Source organism: Penaeus monodon, chromosome 1, assembly GCF_015228065.2.
Source record: "Penaeus monodon isolate SGIC_2016 chromosome 1, NSTDA_Pmon_1, whole genome shotgun sequence".
Taxonomy (NCBI): domain Eukaryota; kingdom Metazoa; phylum Arthropoda; class Malacostraca; order Decapoda; family Penaeidae; genus Penaeus; species Penaeus monodon.
This window is the reverse complement of record NC_051386.1, coordinates 3042790-3066115: the sequence shown is the minus strand read 5'-3', so window position 1 is coordinate 3066115 and position 23326 is coordinate 3042790. Positions and strand designations below refer to the sequence as shown.

At 37.4% G+C, this 23326-nt stretch overlaps 1 protein-coding gene across 2 annotated transcripts; it reads left to right on the top strand.

Moving 5' to 3' along the window:
* The first annotated feature begins 4672 nt into the window (after window positions 1-4672).
* LOC119581133 (40S ribosomal protein S10-like) lies at window positions 4673-14254 on the top strand. 2 transcript variants are annotated; one of them, XM_037929520.1, is made up of 6 exons: window positions 4673-4789; window positions 5031-5115; window positions 13065-13159; window positions 13424-13537; window positions 13857-14027; window positions 14191-14254. In XM_037929520.1, the coding sequence occupies exons 1-6, from the start codon at window positions 4709-4711 to the stop codon at window positions 14224-14226; spliced, it is 582 nt and encodes a 193-aa protein (XP_037785448.1). In that variant the 5' UTR covers window positions 4673-4708; the 3' UTR covers window positions 14227-14254. The 2 variants fall into 2 exon arrangements, with proteins under 2 accessions (XP_037785448.1, XP_037785533.1); XM_037929605.1 differs by having other exon boundaries at window positions 4788-4870.
* Window positions 14255-23326: the final 9072 nt, after the last annotated feature.

Genomic DNA, 23326 nt, shown 5'->3' with positions numbered 1-23326 from the left:
AACAACTATAAGGGATTGGAACGGTGTGATCACAGTAGGATTCTATACGCTCTCGACGTATAGCTAGGGGGTTTAATGAGATCTAATGCTATATAAATTCTTCTCCTCTATACTTCGAGGTCACAAGTGTCATGCCGTAAAATGATTTTAAACTTTAATAGGATCCAATACTCTTGCATCCTCTCCGTTTGTCACAAAACGGTGTCATTGTCATCTCATCTTGCACAGACATTTTCTGCGAATAGCCACCGAGAAAACTGTTGAGAAATACTAATGGCAAAACGTCAACATGCAAATTTGTTATGCAGAGATGAATAAAATGTAATTATGATTTTGTGCGTTGATAGATAAATATTTTGTTTGCATGTATACTATTTATCGATCTATCTTTTTACCTATCTATCTATATATCTATCTATCTATATTGTATGTATGTACACACACACACACACACACACACACACACACACACAATATATATATATACACACACACACACACACACACACACACAATATATATATATATATATATATATATATATATATATATATATATATATATATATATATATATATGTGTGTGTGTGTGTGTGTGTGTGTGTGTGTGTGTGTGTGTGTGTGTGTGTGTGTGTGTGTGTGTGTGTGTGTGTGTGTGTGTGTGTGTGTGTGTGTGCATGTATATATAAGGGAAGAACAGGAGTCATGTGTACAGAGAGGCAGGTAGAATAAAGAGACAAATTTGGAAACAGAGAAAGGAAGTTGAATCATATATTGAATATGAATAACCCGAATTCTACAATACATATACACCCAGCGTAACCATGGTTTATTTAGCATCTAACCATTACACTATTACCAGTTAAAGAAAATCTCAAGGTTTTAACCATAATTTCCCTATATTTTCTAAGAGAATGTAACTGTCATTATTTACAACATGACTACCAGTGCAGTGCCATGTGGAAAGTTCTACTTGTTTGCCTCAGGCAAGTAGCATTCTCTCACAGGAATGGCTAGTACGTTTGTTTTGATTTTTTTTTCCGTAGCAGTCCAATAATTCTGGAAGAAAACTGTCCCATATCTGAATACTTCATATTCTGGGCTATAACCTAAGTTGACAATTTATATAAATATCGTGAAACCAAATAATTCTTTGTAACACCAAGTAATTTTAAGAGTTAAGCCTTATGATATTTCTAAAAGCTACTTAATGAATGAAATGCGTCAGTTACAGATTATTGTTAAAAACCGTCCCCTTAGTCATTACTCTTTCTCAATAGTTCGCAATACGTCAGGTCCAGGTGGTGCGACCGCAAACCCAGACGTGCTTCAAGATTTCTCTTAAAATTAGTAGCTAGTAATGCAGATCATGTTTTCACTTTGATTTATAACTAAGTGAATGAATCAGAGTTCTTGTCTACTACATATTTTAATATTGAATATATATTAACTATAAACTTATAATATATTATATAATTATTATATAATAATATATATTATATTATATTTATAATAATATATATATCTATTTAATATATATATATAATATATATATATATATATATATTATAATAAATATATATATAAATATATATATATAATAATTATATAATATATATATATATATATATATATATATGTTATTAGTGTTATATGTGTGTGTGTGTGTTTGTGTGTGTGTGTTTGTGTGTGTGTGTGTGTATGTGTGTGTGTATGTGTGTATGTTATGTTATATATATATGTGTGTGTGTGTGTGTGTGTGTGTGTGTGTGTGTGTGTGTGTGTGTGTGTGTGTGTGTGTGTGTACACACACGGCATGAACTGGGAAACCCTCCTGAACGCATTGAACCTTGATATACAATATTCTAAATTTAGCGAAGTCTATAAAAAAGGAGTAGAAAATTTCGTATCAAGATTCAAAACCGAAGAAAAAAAATGCCAAAAGTGATTAATTGATAATTGCAAGAAAACGAGAGAAATCAAACAGCTCCTTTGGAGAAGGTTCAGAAGACACATATCTCAGGCAGCGTATGAAAGGTATAAGTAATGAGTTTACCCAAACCATGAGGGGGGATCGAAATTAGACTTTGAAAAGGTATAATCAACAAATGTACAAACCAACCAAATCTCTTCTTTAACTACATAAATAATAAGACTAAAAACTGAGATCAAATTAGCGCCATGAAAGACAATAACATCGTTTACACTAAGGGAAGAGGAAATGTGTGAAATCCTTAACGAGAAACTTCAATCAGGACCCATACTTTGAAATGGCAAGTAACCGTACAGACGTAAATCAGAATATCGAAAATATCACACTCGAAAAGAATGAAATAAAAGACCTATTGAAAGGGTTAGACGAGACTAAAGCAGAGGGACCAGGTGAGATATCTAACAGGGTTCTAAGGGAATGTCCCAAATTGTGTACTCCGCTTTGGTTAATATTCCAAAATTCAGTGAGAAAAGGAAAATTACCAAAAAAATTGGAAACTTGCCAATGTTACATCTTTATGCAAGAACGACGACACACAAAACCCTCTAAATTATAGACCAGTTTCGTTAACTAGTGTTGTATGCGATCTGTTAGAAAGGATAATTAGGAAATAGTGGGTTGAATTACTTGACAAACCAAGATATGATATCAAATAAACAATTTGCGTTGCAAATCTCCTCTGTTTCTATTATAGTTTTTGAAATATTACAAGAAAGAGACGGCTGAGTGGATTGTGTATATTTAGATTTTGAGAAGGCATTTGATAAGGTGTCTCATTATGGAAATTAGAACACCTAGGTGGAGTGAAAGGCAAATTCCTCGAATGAATGGAAGACTTTCTTCATGAAAGACAGATGAGAACCGTAATTAGAGGGAAACATTCTACATGACAACGAGTAACTAGCGGAGAACCTCAAGGATCGGTCTTGGCGCCGATTATGTTCACTGTTTTCATAAATGAATTAGGGTCAATTATAAGCTCAGGTAGTTAACTCCTCGAATGAATGGAAGACTTTCTTCGTGAAAGACAGATGATACCCGTAATTAGAGGGAAGCCCTCTACATGGCGACGAGTAACTAGCGGAGTACCTCAAAGATCAGTCTTGGCGCCGATTATGTTTACTATTTTCATAAATGATTTAGGGTCAAGCATTAAACTCAGGTAGTTATCTGAATGTGTTTCAGACGACACGAAATTGCAAAAAAAGGGAAAATAGACGACGTCTCATGCTAATGCTTCCAAAGAAAGTGACATCGAGAACTTATTCGTTTGGAGTTGCACATGGAAAATGGAATTTAACGCCAATAAATGCCATGTAGTCAGGTTCTGAGAAAGTGAAAATCGTCTGCTATACCAATACAAGTTAGGAGACGTAATATTAAACCAAGCAGATAAAGAAAAAGACCTTGGAATAATCACAGACAGGAACCTAAGCCCAAATGATCATATAAATGACAAGGTTCATAGAATGCTAGGATTGATTGCCAACATGAAGAAGGCATTCGTGAATGTGGACGAAGACAAGGTAAAAAAAAGGTCATTACAGCCACCATAAGACCTACTCTGGAGAATGGTGCAGTGGTATAGAGTCCACACTTCAGAAAAATATATAGATAAACTAGAAAGAGTTCAAAGATGGGCACCTACTCTAAGAGATATGAGCTACGAAGAAAGACCACAGAAAACAGGTTTTACTAATTTGGAAGAAAGAAGAAAAAGAGGTGATGTGATAATGATGTTTAACTATATTACAGGAAGGGTGAAGTTAGACAAAGGTGACTTTATAATTTTGAACACAAGAACGATGAGAGGACACAGAAAAAAAAAGTTGAAAGTAAAAAGAAGCGAGAAAGATGTCAAGAAGTTTAGTTTCCCAGACAAAACCACTGAAACATGGAACAACCTGCCAAATAACGCGTGTGCCGAAAATGTGCATCAATTAAAAAAAATATATAATAATTTAAATATAGCAACGGGACCATCTGAGCTTAGCTCTTTTCCCATATTGAAACTTGGTAAGAACACACATACACTCACTCACATACATACATACATACATACATACATACATACATACATACATACATACATACATACATACATACATATATACATACACACACACACACATACACGCGCGCACACACACACACACAAACACACACAACACACACACACACAACACACACACACACACATACACACACACACACACACACACACACACCACACACACACACACACACACACACACACACACATATAATATAAAATATATATATATATATTATATATATATATATATATATATAAATGTATAGATAGATAGACATGTAAAACACACACACACACACATGTGTGTGTACAGTACATATGTAGGTATGACGACTGTACCGTACTGCTTACAATCTTGTGTAAACTAAAATTACTTTTTTATAAGAAAAGACATATACATCGTAATGCACACTGATGATATTTTAATTAGTCTGAAAATAAAGAACTGATTGTATATATTTGTAAATGTATGATGTACGTTTACTTTTGAAAAAAAAAAGCGCAATTGTGTATTGCTGCATTTTTCATCTATCAAAGTAATCCCCAACCCCATATACAAACAGATATACATATACCAATATGTACATTAAATATACCGAATGATATATTTCAAAATTATCTATTAAAAGATTGTAAAACAGAATCAAACTGGAGTTGCGCATGTCGACCTTCACTTATCAGTTGTTTTGGTGGGCAGCGGCGGCGCTCGACGGTCCTTCTTTCGTATCGGCCCTACAGTGTGTGAGTGTCCGTGGTCGTCTACTTTCATCTTCCCAAATCTCTTTCATCCGACGTTTCTGCTAGTTTTCAATATGTTTATGTGTAAGATCTAGGATTACTGTTGAGGTCGAGATGAGAGAGTAGGCGTTATTTGTAGAGATAAGGGAAGAGTTCGTATGAATGTAACAATCGTGTTTTTAAAATGTTTTGCATACATCTCGTAGAAGCAAGTTTTTGATATTTTCTTTCTCTTGCTTTCCAGCCTGGAGCACGAACGCGGCCTACAACAGCCAAGATGTTGATGCCAAAAGCAAACAGAGTAGCCATCTACGAATACCTCTTCAAAGGTAAATTTTATAGCACGTGATTTTCAGTAAAGCACATTTTGTTTAGGCAGATGTGCGAGAGTTGATAGAAAGTAGGCCTATCATACCAGGTTTCCTTCTCGCCTCTGGTTAAGTTATCTATGGATGAGAATTTTAATGGCACTTTTCAATGTCTAGAGCACACCTTTTATGTAATTCGTAAGATTGGCGTTGCTGATCTTTTTAATGTTTTCGTGAACAAAGCGCACCTGAAGTGGAGAGGAAACGGCAAGTACTTTGGTTCCCTTCAATGCCCTTCCCTGCAGTTGGGGTCAGTATTAAGTTTCTGCGTGTATGTGTACCGTATATGCAAGTGTTTTCCGTCTTGACTAGTCTTGCCAAATTTTGCTTTGTGGTGAGTTCTGAAGGGTTGACCTGAAATATACCTTGAATACTTGATCATTCCTCTTCTGGTAACCTTTTATTTATACCATGTTAGACTACAAGTGCACAGTAGAAATGGTTAAAGGACTGGTACAGCTGCTACGGCCTCGTATTTACCATGAAATGCCGAAAATAGCCTTTGCATAACACCCCCGGACTAAATTCACAATTCCCTTGCACAGCCAGTGTTCTTAATGTCAGTTATTTTATAACTTTGCACAGTATTAATGAAAGCAGGGGACTGGGTGGGGGGCTTACCTCCCATATCTAGAAGATAGGGAAGATTCTTTGTATATTGGTTCTGCATGATGCACTGGTTTTGGGACTTCATCTGTGGGGGTACATCACTCTTGGTAATAAGTACCTCTAATGATTTTTGTGCAACATGGAAATGACCAGTTCTTGTATGCAAATTGAATCCTACCAACCTACCTCTGTACCTCCATTAACCCGTCACTGCTGGGTCATGTGTACCATCGTCATAACAAACCACTTGGTCTGTCGTATATCCTGTATGTGGCGCGATGTGCCAGAGTGCATGTAGTTCAATATTAGAACTTCCACGCCTATTGTCTGGCCATTGCCAGAAATCGCCAGTTTATCACTCTGGTATTTTTGTTACCTGGCGGTGAGGGGTTAAGTTTCACCGTCAAACTTTCAGCCAGCTATAGATTTGAAATTTTTCATGCATAAAGCGAACTTGGAGAAAACATTTGACATTAAGGCCATTGCAGAAGTACCAGTGTTTCTTATGAATATATTCTTTTCTATAGGAGGGCAGTGTTTATTTAATGTTACTGAGAGCAACATATGAAGATAGAAAAATTTACCTTGCAAAGAACAAAAGTAAGGCACAACTCCTTACTTTGATCTATCATATAGGCCGTGTATTGCTATGTGGTTGAGAATTTTGAAATCGTGTTTTTCTGAATTCGTATATTAAAGGAAATATTTTTTTTTACTTTTACATCAACTATTAAACAATTTTATACAATAACTTTTGTCATGCAAGTTTAGCCACCAGAAAATTAAGTCCATACTTTGAGAAGTGTCAATGAAAAGTTTCATTTTTAAATTCATATAGTGGATACAGAACAGATTAGTATCTATCTTGGCCTGGTATCTGAACCCATCAAGTGCCAAACACCAAAATTAGAAACCGTGATTATGACCATGGATGTAAGCTAAGAAAAGTTTGGTGTTTCACTATATATAGGTATGTAGTTTTACCCTTAGGGGTCCTTAGCACATATCACAGGGGTTCAGGGGGTGTAACCCCCTGGCTAGGTGTATATATTACCATGGCAGTCCAAGTGGTAGTGGTAGTGTTTTTAGATTTATTCCCGGTCTTCTTACATTTTCCTTGTGGGTATTTGTTACTTTGCAATATGCTTCCAGAGATGAAATCCAAAAATAGATTATGCAAACCCAAAAATTCTAAACATATCCTACCTTCTATTTCCTAGATAGGGGAACCCCCCTCCCCCCCACACATACATACTTTATTAGCACACATTGAATTGGTGTGACTTTAAGAACTCGGGCTGTTGTGGACCATCTCAGAACGGTAATATACAGTACAAGTTTTCACAATTTCTTGGTAAATAGGGGCCCGCTGTAGCTGCACCTGTGTTAAATACTCTTATGCCTAATAAGATGGCAGTGTCCACATCTCTATCTTTATGCATTTCTCTTGGTAACCTTAACTTATGAAAGATGACTGGTTGAGACTTGATGGTTAATGATTATACTTCCTGAAGTCTACTTCAGGAGCAGGAAGAATCTTTAGTTTTACTTTTTATTTTCTTTAATTTTTCCTTTTGTGGCTGTGATGTTTGATATGGTCAGGCTATGGTTCATGAGGTTGATGGTAGTGTTGAGGGAGGCTGGCTGCATGGAGATACTTCATGGTATCTCGCCAGTCTGTTATCACTCAATTTGCAGGAGGAAAGGGGAAGCTGGTTGAGACCATCACCTCTTTTCACTTGCTGGTTTTTCATGCTGTTACTAAATATTTGTGAAACAAATGCCCATAAATCATGAAGGAATTGTACAATGACAAGAGCAACATGTTTAGTCCCATTCAATCCATGAACACTACATATCACTCCAGGTTATGTATGGTCCTCAGGATATTTACCAATTCTTTAGGCTGCTGGAGAACCTACATTTCAGATTTAAGATTGTTCAGAATAGGAGGAAGGTGCTATTAACTAAGCTTTTAAGTGTAAAGGACTCCCTATATTGAATGTAACACCATATTCAGTATATTTATATAAAAACTGTACCAAGATGGGGGGGGGGGGAGGTTAAGATAGTTTCATAGTTAAGGGACCGTCCCACGAGATGGGGGGGGGGTAAAAACGGTTGTAGAGATTTCATTTTTTTATAGTAAATTCTACTTATAACTAAATGCTTTCCCTTCATTTCACGTTGATAACTATGGAAAAAAAGGAGAGAAGAAGAATGTTAGTAAATACATGGTGGCATTCTAATTACATGTACGTACTTAATATTAATACCACACTAATTTAATTATTACCAAATGAAAGCTAAGGAAAGTATCTACAAATGTGCCAAGTTAAAATGTACAAAACCGCATTTTAACAACCAAAGAAAAAATCGTAGAAAGGTAAAATGGATAATCCGATTTACCGTAACGAAAAAAATCTTTATAAATTTTATTTAAAAAATAAACTTCGATTTCTTGCTTTGCAGAAATGTAGGCAATAAAAAGATTAGAAATTGAAACCAAAATGAAGAAAATTGAACAATAAATAACGGAACAGAATAGCAGAATGTAACGCTTACGTTTTGAGATAGAGCACGTCAAAGGTGAGGTGACGCGGGAAGGTGGGTGGGGTCAGACGGCTAAAATCCTCCAGCTGCATATGCAAGTTCTTCTTGAAGTTCCTTATTATGCATTTTTATTCTGGGGGGCCATATTCATCCTTCGGTCTTGCTCTTGGAGAATTTTCTGCCGTATTTTTGTCCGCTCTAGACCCAAGATGGTGTCGAGACAGCTAGTCTCATAGCCAGCGTTATAGTTTGCGACAGCCACGGCACATGCAAAATCAAGCATAGGCTTGTTGCCATTTTTGTTCTTGGGGCTAATCCTCCAAATATGAGCATGCAAGGACTCGTTGGGATTTTGTCCTGCCTGCCAAGCACTTCATCATGATCTCGTCCGATGTTAGGCGATCATACACGTCTTTCACCAGAGTCAATTCCTCTGGTGACAGCGGGAAGTGCACTTTCATGGACTTATGGCTATTTGGCACTTTTTCATTTGCAATAGCAGTATTGAAAAAGCAGGAGTCCTTCGTTTTAGGGCAAAGCTGGTGCGTGGGGTTTTCATCTGTCGAGGAGCAATGATAAAATGACGCAAGGATGTCATTTCTCATAACATCGGGGGAGGTTACTTTCTGGCGCTGGACAGCGATACCGAAGTATTGCGTCAGATGATCGATGACGATCTCCCACCAAGGCTTCTTCCTTTTCTTCCCTTGTGTCGTTATTTCTGTAGTGACTTGCTTCAATTTATATAAAGTACCGAGGTGCTTCGCTACATGGTTGATGTATTTTTCCTTTACGGCCGGATTGTCTTCATAAGGCCCTGATACATCATTCATGCTTCTTACAGCATTGAAGGCATTTCTGTCTCCATTGGAGATGTATGCTGTGTACATAAGGCGGTAATTGAGAGAGAGCGTCCCCACAGCATCACAGCAGCAGCACCTTCCATCGCACCTGATGACCCTTCATGGTTCACATGGCAGCTGTCAGCATGTCCGGCATGCCACTCCGCAAACTCATGTTCTTTCATTTTCTTTTTTTTGTTTTACACACGCTTCACACAATGAACTCAGTCTGGTAATCTAAAATGAGGCCAGTATTAGCATCTATAATCACACTGGCTCTTAACTTCGATTTATGACGTCCTTTTATTCCACGAGCCATCGTAACTCACATCAATTGCTCAGGTTACCTGATGCATCTCTAGGCCTATCCAGTTCATTTTCATAATATTCAATAACACTTTTTTTATTCTGTTCTGGAATATTGTTTTCTATCGCCTTCTCTGTAATATAAGTTCTGTAACGCGCGAAGGTTGCGTCCGTGAAGTGCGAGAGACTGAGGTACCCACACAACCTCTCGTCCCTCGGTACCACCATCCCAGCATCATTATTACGTAGCAAATAACTAGAAGTCACAGCACTTGTGTCCTCTTTCAGTTTTACTATCGTTGGTTTCCAATGCAATAAAATTACATTCCTCACATGTAATTATAATGTCTGTCCACTTGTTTCGTGAATACACACTTCATTTTAGTAGCAAAACACTGGCTGCAACTCGCATTGCGTGTCAATTCCTCCAGTCTATCCTTCTCTATATTTGTAATGTTCTCCACATTCTTGCCGTTGTTTTGTTATAAACTGTTTTACAGCCGAGGTTGATGCACGTGGTGGGGGTGGAGGGTGGGGGGGTTGGGGAGCGCGAGTGTTCTCGCGTGGTGCCAGACACCACTTCCTCTATCTTCACTGTATGTTTCTGTGGCCTTCTCTTTTCCTTTTTTTATCTTGAAAGGCCTTCCTTACCCTCTCAGCACTCTCCCGTAGTTGTTGCAGGCGTTTCTTAGCCTTCGGCATAATGGCTATGCAAAATTAGCAGAACAAAATTGGAGCGCGCAACAAAAGATGCACTGGAAACTCTGCCTTGGGCTACACTAATGATTCATCTCTCCCAGACCCCTCACGCACCACCTCCACCAGTCCCTCAGATAGTTGCCAGATACGTCAATTTTTCAAATTATTAAAATTATTGCGATTGCTTTGTTTACAGCAATTCTAACGCGAAACAAGCGCTGATGATCGATCATGTGACGTGAGTCATCCCTCTTAGGAAATGGGCATCTAAACCCATTTCTAATGTAGATAATATAATGAAACTTTGAGATTGTTACCATATAATAAAAAAATTTGTGATTTTTTCACATTTGGTCACTTTTAAAAAAAATTTCGGTCAAAATCATGCAGGACGTTCTCTTAAGGAAGTGGGAGAATATCTCCAGCGGTTGGAATTGGTGTCCAGCTGGGGGGTGTTGACCCCAGGATGGATGTCAAAACCAAACTTCCTGGGGACATTCTCCTTCCTCTACTGGAACCCAGGTTGTCTGGGAGCTGTCATTTCCCGCCTTTGCTCCAAATAGGCTGACAGTGGCTCATCTGAAATGTAGAGTAGTGTCCTTGGGGGACATATCTAGATCTGAATCATCGCCATTGTCACTGCTGATATCACTCACTGATGCTGTCTTCGAAACACCCTTCCCCTCGGCACGTACCTCTTGCCGTCCTCATCATCCAACTAGTTATCGTAAAAACGAGGGGTACCTGCTGAGGGTTGTCAGGACACATCAGGACGGGCAGTGGCTGCAGAAGTGGTTGCTCATTTTCCGGGGCATCTTCAGGGTACACACAGCAGAAAAACTGAATTGGTCAGTAAAAATAAGTCCGAAATGCGAAGCTTAACCTCGCCAAGGCTATGCCAATGAGGGGGGCCTGGCCTGTGTCGACTAATGCCAACTCGCTCATGTGTCGGCTAGTGCTGGCTAGGCTGAACCTAGTTCTTACCCGCCATGGTGCCCAACCACAGTAGTAACCTCCAGGCAACAGTTACAACTTCTCGCACCTGGGAGGGGCGCGAACTGCTGACACCTCAGATGAGAGGCTGACGCATTACCACTGTACTAGCCCAGAGGCTAATTGTTCAGTGTAAGACACCTCTATTTACATTCTTCATCAGCCAATCGGAATGTGCGAGGCACGGCCTGATTACCGATCTAATTATTTAGAAGCTAACCTCGGAAGCCAGAGAAGCCTTTTTAAAATGCATAGTAATAGAAAAAATTAAACTATTTATTCACATTTTCAGTAGCAAAAATTTTTTTTGCCGCAATTGTAACTCGTGGCATGGCCATACATGCCCCCGGAAATATGGGACATGCACACCATGGCATGTATGTACATGCCACCCAGCAGATACCCAGGCATGCCATGGCATGTATATTAAGGGTTAACATTAAATAACTTTACTCTGGTAACCCTATGCATGTAGGTTGACTGCATGGTCAATCATTAAAAATTTCTGCTTTTAATAAAATGTTTTCATTCATATCAATATATAATAGGTGTGCAAGCAGTACATATTAAAACTTGCTGACATTAATGCTAGCTGCATATTTTAGCAGTGTTACCATTTATCTCAATTTTAACAATGCTTACTGTTACATGGTTTTAACTTCATAAGCAGTTTATCCCCATTTCCATTCTTGAAAAACACCTGCAGAATCCTATTTGAGATGACAATACTGTCTGAAATGGTGTTTGATGCCTTATAAATTTTTCAATTTACTTGTGGTTGATTGTGCAAATCAATGTCCATCATAAATGACCAGTTCAGGAAAAAAGTGAAAGTATTGAATACTTTTTAGGGAGTAAACCCCACCCCCAAGTAGTCTAGCCAACAACTTCAGGGGCACTCCTGATAAGTGGACTTGGTATCAGTATTGCATTTGTTACAATCTATTTTCCTTTGATATTCTTTGCCTGTATAGGTTGTACCTAGTTTGTTTTCCATCTGACAGGGCAAGTCCTTTTTCCCCTATTTTAGCTCATTGTTAATGTTCAAACAAATATTAGAGGAATTAAGTAAAATTAAAATTAGTTAAATCAAAAGACTGGGTTGAATGTTGCTTGGCTGTGCACCAAGGAAAATGTGCTTATGGGTATTATCTGGTCCAGTTTTCCTCCCAGAGGATTCCACATTTCTCATTGTAACACAATTAGTACAACCAACCTGATGTTAACTACTTCAGCTTCAGTATCCTTTCCATCCTTGCATCAAAATGCCTAAATACTATACTTTGAGTGATCTCTTCCACCAGGGGCTTGGAAGAGGTGTTGCCCATTTAGTAACCAGCAATGTGAACAGCAGTGACTGTTGTACAACAGTTGTTTTAGAAGGAAAATAATGCTTTTACAGTATCAAATTGATGTTTTCATAGTTTGTGAAAGCTATAGAATGTTGACTGCCTTATTTAGGGTTGAAACTTGCCACAATATGATGTGTAGATAATTTGTAAATATCCTTCCCTCTAGATGCTTCACTGCCAACATGTGGCCCAACATAATGGTATTTGGCTCACTTGCCAGGTGTGTGGCTTGTAGGCTGGGGGCACAAATCTTGAGAAGATTCCATGCATCCCCTTCGGGTTTTTTTTTTTTTGTGTGTTTGTGCGCGTGTGTACACAAGTATTCTTACATTTTTGCCACTTTCCAATGTGTATGTGATTTATCTAGATGGTAATTAACTATTTTCCTTGTGCACTCCATGGGATTCTGGGAAGTACATACTTTTTTTTTTTTTTTTTGTAACTTCTTAATCTTGCATTATATATACTATTGCAGACCTTTTGGTATTTAATTTCTTTAGACTTAAGATAAGTTTGTTGAGCAGCCAATGAGGATAGCAGGTTTTATTTATTCCAGAGGGTGTAATGGTAGCTGAATGTGATCTCTTCCTGCCCAAACATCCTGCTTTAGAGAAGAGTATTCCAAACCTTCATGTCATTAAGGCTCTCCAGGTAAGAACTTCATTAATTTTCAAGTTGAAAAGTTGAGTAGGGATTAAATATTCTTGACTTTTTTCAATTAAGTATTGCATCTATTATATAGCAAAGATAGTTTCAAGTTTTTAATGATTTAGGATTATTCATGTGCATTTAGCAGTAGTTCCTCAGATCTCCAGAATTTATTGCTTCCCATTTACATAGGACTTTAAGTTCACCTTTTGGTGCATTAGTTGGGTTTCCTGATATTTGGTACTTAATAATGTAATGGAATTCCAGAGTTTGAAGTCCCGTGGTTATGTAGAGCAGAACTTCGCTTGGCGCCACTACTACTGGAGGCTTACCAATGAAGGTATCCAGTACCTGCGAGAGTATCTCCACCTTCCTTCTGAGGTAAGGATGTTATTTGATATGCCAAGTGCAATTTGCCGGCCAAGTTGTGCGCTGAAAGTTTATAATTTGTTTGGCCAAGACTGTAGGCTTTGAAGAGCTCTCTCATAAGTATGCACATTTTAGCCTTGTTCATGGGAAAATTTTTCTGTAGCTTAAATGGTTGTACAGGAATTTCTTTGAGTGGCTGACTGCATGGCAGCTGGTGTGAAGTCCATTGTTATTCATGAAGTGCTTAGTGTAGTTCAGTGAGTAGTAGTTTGACAGGAACACTGGAAATCTTGGTATATTTTGATTTAGTAAATCTACATTTCTTTAATAGATTGTGCCAGCGACACTTAAGAAGCCAACAAGACCTGAGGGTAGGCCCAGGCCCATTCACCCTCGTCCTGAGGGTCCACGTAGTGAAGGTTCCAGGGAAGCATACAGGAGAGCTCCCCCAGGTGCCGACAAGACTGGTGATGCTGGTGCAGGATCTGCTTCCATGGAATTCGTAAGTATAGTATTAAATGTTAGTTTACAGATTTTCTTCCTTATTACTAAAGGAGTGTAGTTGCACATGTACAATAAATTGTTTCTAGGAATAATAGCTTTGCGATTTAATGTTTTTTCCCCACCATATACCAAATGTTAATGGATTATTTATTTATTTTCAGCGTGCTGGTTTTGGCCGTGGCAAGAAACCTCAGTAAAATGTAAAGAAATAAAGAGAGATCGACACTGGCTTTTTATTGTTTTTCCTTCCTTAACCTTTTAATGACGGGCATAAGAACTCGCTGAAATCAATTAAAATCTAGTGAGATGTGGCAACGGCCCGACAGTGGGCGAGGGAGTCGGCTGCCTTAAGCCGAACGTCCCGCTCCACTCGCTCTGGCGTGTCGCCGCGCGTACAAGTTTGCCCGTCTGTGAGACCCGTTTTCTATGACGTGTCTACACGTGACCCGTCAATAAGGGGTAATGTTTGGCAAACAAGCCCTCTATTTTTAAAAAATGCATGAACGGAATTCCATTATACCAATAAATGGTAGAATGGCCAAATTTCATGCAAAATTATCTGTATAGTGTAAGTTTGACATCCTTCTAATGGGTGTTTGAACTGACACTATTCTACAAGCCTAACTGACTCTTAACAATTCAGTGCAGTTGTTATTGGTACCAAATCCCATTAGTTGACTAGTAAACTTCTTTCAAATTTAAAGTTTGTGAAATTTTATCTACTTCTATAATTAAAGTTAAAGGTGTTAAGATTTGAAATATGAATCTTCAACCTGATTTTTTAGGGCAAGAGAAATTGAAATACATCTTGCAAAAAAGATGCATTTTTAAATACAAAGCAAATTAAGCTTCACCAAATTTGACATGACAAATATACTAAATGCCTTTTTTAGTCAAGTATAAGTATGCTTGATTGCAATTTCAACCTTGCATGTGGAGTAGGATTACCAAAACTTTTTTAGGAGCAGTGTAACCTCTTCCCTTTCTTCAGATTTAACTACAAACATGGATCTACTGAGTGTGGCTGCTTAATTTGATAATTTTGAAAAACCATTTGATCCCTGTAAGTTTTTGCATGTCCTGTAAAACATGATCATGCAAATCTGAAGATCAAGCATTTAGTAACCTCCACTAAGGTACAAAACTTTTCCCTTTGAAAATTAGGTTCTTCACATGAACACCCTTATCCACTTGAAATCCCCAGTTTTGTTTATAATTTTGACAGGAGTACTTGATTTCATTTTCATTAGTCTTGATTTAACAAATTTTAATGTTCTTTGTAATTCCTTTCCTCATTCCTCCATCCCAATGGGAAGTTTGTTTAAAAGGGCTGATAATTAGGCCAGTATGCAAGAAAAGGGTTAAGGGGGTGGGATTGAAATTAACTACAAATTCCCTTACAAGAGTTGAAAAATGTTTCTGCCATACATGTATTCTGAAAGTCAACTTGCTCCATTTGAGCATTTGTACCTGTGCTTCAACTACATCAAACTACAAGATGCCCAGTAGGTGGAAGTGGAGAAATGCCGAGAAAAGTAATCCAACCAGTTACCAGCCACCAGAGAGGATCAACATTGGAATTACTTAATGGTATTATGAACTTGGATTTTTATTCCTTTTTGAAAATTGCTTTATAATAGAAAAATATATGCATGAATGGAATTCCATTCTTACATGTGTAGTAGCATGGCCAAAATTCATGCAAAATTAGATGTACAGATGCAAGTAGATTTTCCACTTTGGAAAATGACCATTGACATTGTCCAACAGTCATCCTATAAATTTATAGTGTGATGTTATAAAATGGCTGTTAATTTAATTTGACTGATAAAATACTTTCCTTTTAACTTCAGCTTGAACAAGGTTGCCATGAAAAAAATCTGTTGGTTTTTGCTGGAAGCAAAAGATCGAGGTCCCAAGTATATGGTGGAAGATGGTGTTTATATAAGTGTTAAAGGTGAGAAGATAGTCAAATATCATTATTCCTTATAAATAGGCTTGTCAATTAGATTGTTCATAGTTTGTTGGAATTATGCGAGTCCCAAGCTCATGCACTATGCAACTTTACTAACCCCATTGGCAAACCTATTCCTACCCAACCTCACTCCTCCCTGAATTGCATTATGGGTGATGTGACCATGTCATGAAAAAATCTGGCTTTAGGGGTGGCTGACATGAACTTGCTGTCGTGTGTAAATCTGGTTGTAAGCCAGGTGACAAACCTACCATTGTGAGGATTTTGGCTGAAGGCTGGGGTGACAGGCTTTGTAAGAGTGTAAATTTCTTGCTAGGTTTATTACTTGTGTAGCAGTTTTGCTTTCCCATCAATGCACGAGTGGCATGTAATGTCCTTGAGCTGTTACTGGAAGAGTACCGCCTCCATGGATGATGCCGTTACCATGCTTGGCATTGTATTCCTGGTACTGTGACTGGGGACACAGGTTGTATTAGAGAACTGAATATTACAAAAAGAAAAGACGTAATGTAAAATTTTTTTTTTTTTTTTTTTTTTTTTTTAGACTACCCAGAGATATGGACTCTGTGCAAAGTAAATAGGCTATTATCTGGGTAATGGAAATCATGTGGCAAAAACTGTTATTCCTACTAGTAGGCATAGTCTTGTCACCCTGCACATGTTCATGTGCTCCTGGCCTACAAGTAGCCACCTGAGTGGCCACTCACATAAGACTAATGCTGGGATCTTTAGTCATGGGATTGCAAGGATCCAGAGGGTTAATACTTGTACTAGAACTTTGTCTCCCTTGCCATTGTCCTGTCTACAACAAGACTGATCAGACTGTGAAGACTGAAAACTAATGGCTCTCCTTCCTCAACATTGGTAGTACAGTTATACTCTTCCTCCCAGGGTTTCCAACCATATTGACCCCTTCGCTGTCAATGACTGAGTGGCCAAAATGCCAACATCTGAGTCATTTGCTCTAAAGCCCACTGCCTTCTGTGCCTAACCTGGTCATGACTTCGAATTGCTCTGCTCAGACATGCATGTGTTCCAATGGTGGCTCCCTTAATATATTTTATAGGAGCTGGTTTGCCTATAAGCTTGAATCCAAGGTATCAGTTCTCAGATCACTCTACCCGAGGCCAGACAGGAAGCATGTTGATGGTTTTTCTTGCTACCAGTTCCAAAGCTATCCTTTGCTTCACTCCAAGCATCATAAGATGTCTTGGCATCTTTCCAGTATCTTCTACTCTACTCCCTCCCCCCAGTCAAATTAACTACCTCATCTAGATCCAGGTACTTCAATCTTGACCACTTCCCCCATGCCTACACCCCCCCCCTTCCTTGCTCTGTTGCACTAGATAAACTAAATGTTCCACCCCATCTCTTACTACATCTTGTATTACACCCACCTATTCATCTGCTCCTTGGACCACAATTCCCTCTTCTTGCAAGAACACCTTTATTTCCCACCTAACTCCCCTCCAGAAACTTGGACCTCCAAAACTTCATAAACATAACCCAAGAGAATGCACTGCTTGCTCATCCACCCTCTATTTGGTCTGCATTCAAAGTATTTGATATCTGTCTATCCTCCCAAGTTTCCCCTTACTCCTCTTTCAACTCCTCAAACATCCCCATCCTCTCCTCTGCTCTCCTCCTCCATGAGCACCACCATTCCTTCTTCCTTCATTATCCTTAGCATTCCCACCTGAATGCTCACATGCTTGTTACATCCTTCTCTGGATCCCTCCCCCTCTGACATTCCTGATACTTTACCTTCACCTATTCCTTGCTCATTCTCTGGATTATTCTCCTACTTCTCTAACTACCATTTCTTCCCATATTACCTGTTTCATGAGCTCTTGCAATTTTGTTGCTCTTCCTTCCTCGGACACATCGATACTTTTCATTTGATCTAATTGCTGTATATCCATAACCCCTTCCCCTTTTACAAATCCATACTATACTCCATTTGCACTCCTTTTAAACCTTTCCCCTATCCTACAGTAATCTACAACTTCCTTGCCTGAGGGCTTTGCTCCCTAGCATCAGCTTATTGATGCATTTTGAATATGCCACTACCTTTGATGTTGAGCCTGCAGAATTTTTTCAATATTTCCCCCCCACCCCACCCCATGTATGTAAATCCTTCTCTTTTTCTTCTATCAGCCCCCCCCCCCCCCCTGCTTTCTAAGCCAACCCAAAGTAAAGCTACTTTTAGTGAAAGAATAGGCAATTATTTATATTGAAGTTTCAAATACCCTTGGTCAGGGAAACCATACAATTTAATTTACAAGTTTTACCTTGGTGAAAATGATAGTGAGGTATATGGATTACGGATTGAATTGCACAGAAAAATGCTTGTGTAAAGAATTTGGTTGTTTCATCAGCCTTCATAGTTATCTAGCTATGTGGTGTTGTAGGTAACGTTCTGTAACCTACACATCTCTGGGGCTTTGAAACCAACCTAGATAAATGTCCATATCATAGTGCTACTTAACCCTGTGGTTTGGTAGTCTCCCAAACCTGGAACAAGGTTTCTCATTTTACTAGGAGGCATAATTTTAAAGCCAAGTTTTACACATCTAGAAGTTTGCCTATTCAATAGAAAATGTTAATTACATGACTTTATTTTAAGTTTTTTTTTTTTTTTTTTTTTTTTATGGTAAAATTTAGTTGAAATATTCATGAACATAAGGCAAGTATCACAAAACTATGAAGTAAAGATAAACCATTAAATTTCATACGTAAATATTTGTAAAGTATTAAGAAGCCTGATTGCTAAATAGTAGTATCTTTTTAATTCGAGTTGATAATATGGCGGTAGTTAATGTTTTGTTTTCCCATCAGGATGGGAGGAAAATCTGACTAGGGTGGATGAAGATCTTTTGGGCTGTTGTAAAGGTAAGGTTTATACATCTTTAATAATTATAGTTCCCCCCCCCCCTTTCTTCGTTTTTTCCCCCTTTTTTTTTTTTTTTTTTTTTTTTTTTTTTGTGAATGGGTTTGAGTTCAATGCAAGGCACTTACTGCAAGTAGGGCCTTTAGGGTTAAAGATGATAATCACTTGATTTGGTTGGTATTTCTGCCTCCGTGGTGCGCAAGCCGTGTGTCATTGTTGGTAATGTTCTATTACTTTCATGACTTTGTGGCTCAATAACCAACCTAGATTAGTACCACATCATAGTGCTATCTTACCTCTTTGGTTTGATAGTCTCCCAAACCTGGGACATGTATATTAAATTTAATGGGAATTATAGATTGGAAATATTATTAAATTGAAGAAAACATGGTGGAATGCAAAAATTTTACGATTTATACATTTAACTAATTCCTTTTTCAGATTAGAAGTGTGTAGACCTAACCCTTTGTAGGTGTTTATAATGAACTGAGAGGGTCACTAGGTCTATTGTCAAGTGCAAGAGGGCCAAATTTATGAATATATTGGAAAATTCCATTGACCAACACTACCTCCCAAGCTAATGATATGGCTGAAGGTAGGTTCTCAACAATTATGTAGTGTTCTTTCGTGATGAAGATGTGGAATCTTGTCTAGGCACAAGGATGCCATATTGATGGAGCACACAAAAATGGCTAATTACAATGTTCATTAAATATTACTTTGTTACTTTACAGCACAGTTAACAGTCTTGAGTATGGTTGCTCTAGGCTAATCAAAACTGATGCTAGAACAAAATTGTGAAAATTTGGTTATGAACAATGCATTGTGTATTGGTTTCATCTCGTTTTACATACAGTTGAAATAAGTGTTGCATATTTTTCCTGAATACTGTAAACTTGCAGTTCTCTTGCCCCCCCCCCTCCCCATTAAAAAAAAAAAGGCATGACAATGCCTAATATGTAGTTTGGATAACATTTAGGTGTTAATGATTTATTGAAGTCTTTATTTCAGGTGATGCTGACTTCCTGAATGAAGTTGAGGAATGGCAGAGGTAAGGGCATTTGTTCATTTTAAAACATTATCTGGATAATGTGCCAGCTTCTGTATTTTTTCTGCCAAGTGTCCCTGTACAAGTACACAATATTTTATCATTTCCATTTTCATCCATTTCATCATTTATAAATTGTATTAAGATTCATAATAAACTTGCCATCTTATACTGAAATTCTAAGGATTTTCTGGAACACAAGTGAATGTGCCACATTCTAGTACAGTACAGTATGATATATATATATATATAATTTTTTTTTTTTTTTTTTTTTTTAGGGGAGGGTGGGTTGCACAGCCAAATTGAAAGGCTTGAGCATAATTGCTTTTGCCTATATGAAGCTGGTGCCAGAATAATAATGTGAAAATTTGGTTATGAACAATACCATGTGTGTTGGTTTCATCTCGTTTTACAAACAAAATAATCCAATGACCATTATTAAAAGTTGGCATTTGGTAAGAAACAGGATTGTCAGCCTGTGTCAGCAGCCTCTTGGTATATGTTAGCTTGTTTGGTAATTAAAGTATTATTGCCATAATGCTTTTGGAGCAGATTTCCACTAAGATTGGCAGCCCTATCAAATGTATTTGTCAATTCCTACCATTTCCATCTACAGAACTAGGCCCAATGGTTCATAAGTGTTGCCACTGTTTTTGTGCGGCATGATATAGCAGCGAAGTACGTCTTTGCCTTGAATCAAATAGTTCTATAGAATGTGGTACTTTGATATCATATTCACTATGGCTAAAGTTATCTTTACTGCATCTGGAGACCATGTGGCCACAGACAATAGCTGTAAGGGCAGGGCAACTGTAAAAAACAGTATTTGGACCTCTTTAAACTCTGGTTTGTGCAAAGTTCAGAATTCAATAATAGTTCGTTTCTGTACCCTCTGATGTAAGCCACCAAGTGGCATCATGTTTGTAATAAACCAAGTATTTAGGAGTGGAATGGAATATAAATATACTTTGACTTCTTTCCACAGATGTAATAATAAGATCCATTCCTACTGGACCAAATGTTAGTGGTTGCTGTGACTGGCAAAATACCAAGGTGAGACCTGTTTTTGCAGTAAAATGTTGTAGTGTAGAAGGTGAAAAATGTATTAGCACTTGGATATTAATGTTCTTGTATTAGAGGACATAAGTAGGCATGCAAGTTACATTGCACCTTTTTAGTTTATACTAACTGGTGTTCTATACCTTGCAAGAATAAATTCAGATTGTTAGCTAAGTTGTGTTCATATACACACAAGCTAAACATGTCTGATACACTACATTTCTGCACTTGCATGTACTGGAAATTTAGAATTGCCTTGAAGTACGTCCCTGTTAATGAAATAATGTAATCATTATTTGTTTACATTACATAATTATCTGAATTCTAATGATCCGATTGATTTTCAGTAGAAGGAAAATTTGCCCAAGAAACCTGTATTTGAAGATATCATTTGATGGTGAATTCAAACTGGTGTATCTCCAGTATCAAGACCTAAAGTATGGTAAGTCTTCAGTAGCATAGAAAGATTCAGGTTTAATTCCTATACTTTAATTACTTAAACTGGAATTCAATACATGTCCATATTCATACTTTTATGTATACATATATGTAGCTGTATATATATGTAATTGAATATACACAATTTCCCATGCATGCATAGACATGTTTTGATATGTCTGCAGTGGCTGAGCAGACCCTTGCATTTTCCAAAAAACTTGGTTCATCTCCCCTTTAATTTTATGACCTATGCAGATGACAAACTATCCTTAATTTTAAGTAAGCTTGTCCTCTTATTACTGTCTTTTCAATTTATTCTTGGTTTGATGATGATCACTATACCTTACCTACATTGTTTGAAAAATCATGAAAAACAATATATCTGAAGAAATTTAGTAAATGTGGTGTGTATGTGCAATTATAGATGGAATATTGATTTAACCATTCTTACAGGAATTTTGACTGAAAGGGTGTACTTCAACATGTCCAGTTGCTTACAAGACAATGGTAAGTTTGATAAATCAGAGAAAATAACTTTTTTGCCAATTGTTTTAACTGATGATTCATAGGTATCTGAAATCAATTGCATCTGAAAATTTTTTGATGTCAAAACTAGGGCGAACTGATGAAACTACTGAAGTCTGTCCACACTAATGTTAGTGTTTTTTGCTAACTTTGTTTTTTTTTATTTTACCAGATTGGTTTTCCTGCAGTTTCCCACTAGGGCATGGTGAGCAAGCTATATTTTTATTCTAATTGATGCAGTCCTGTTTACTGATGATTCCAATAGTCTGACTTTATGAAGACCCTTTAAACATCCCATAGCGTTCTGAGGAATTTATTGAATTACTGAATGCACTGATTTCGCTTTGCATTATACATGTCTATACCTGTATTTTGCAGTGCTGCAGCCAACAGTTTGGATCCGTCAGCAGAAAGTTCTCCATAGATCTAGCCTCTGGCATTTATGAAGGTAACTGTGATAAATTTCAGTTCATAGAGGGTGAAAATAGTTTCTATAACTTGTAATGAGCCCTTCTTAGTCATTCCCCCTGCCCCCTACAATAACTCTCCTGCATTTAAATTATGCATCAGAACATTAATACAGGCCTATCATAAGGATTTATAAACCTCTATTTTAAAACCCAGATAAAGGGTGTTCATCTACTGGTGCTAAGGTGGATGGCCCTCTTACCCAAGAAAATTAAACAATTAAGGCATCTTCATATGATTAAAAATAATTTTGACATACTAGGGTGAGCTGGTAAAACTACTTCCTGAGTAATCTTAAATCAGATTTTTCCCAGGTTTCTTGTGGTAAGGAAGACAATGAAAATTATAATAAATATATATATATATATATATATATATATATATATATATATATAATATATATATATATAATATCACACACACACACACACACACACACACACACACACACACACACACACACACACACACACACACACACACACACACATCATACATTCAATGTTCTGAAAAAAAATTTTGGATTGTGATCATTCAATTGGCATATCATTTAGCATTTGTATCTTTCAGTGGTGATCTTGTAAAGTCATTGGATGTAACTTCAGAATAGTGGACAAGTTCACCATTTAAAGACAGATAGCTTTGTCAGAAGTTGAAAGTAGCCTGCTTGATTTATACTCTCAGATTGTCTGAAGATAATGAAAAAAAAATTTAGACTATGTATTTCATGTATTTCTGACAAACACAATCGAAACCAGTCAAATACATGACTTGTATTGTGAAGATATTCATTCTCATTCATACCTTTTCTACAATACTACCTAGGGATTTAAGGGTAAAGCTTCATGTACACAACCTTTAATTCGTCTTTGTATTAAAGTGTTCATTTATTTC

Bases quoted from the DNA above. Each gene is read 5' to 3' on its own strand.
- LOC119581133 (XM_037929520.1), top strand. From the start codon at position 4,709: ATGTCGACCTTCACTTATCAGTTGTTTTGGTGGGCAGCGGCGGCGCTC. The intron at 4,790-5,030 runs GTGAGTGTCCGT...CTTGCTTTCCAG, and splicing joins TCGTATCGGCCCTACAGTGT to CCTGGAGCACGAACGCGGCC. The intron at 5,116-13,064 runs GTAAATTTTATA...TATTTATTCCAG, and splicing joins CTACGAATACCTCTTCAAAG to AGGGTGTAATGGTAGCTGAA.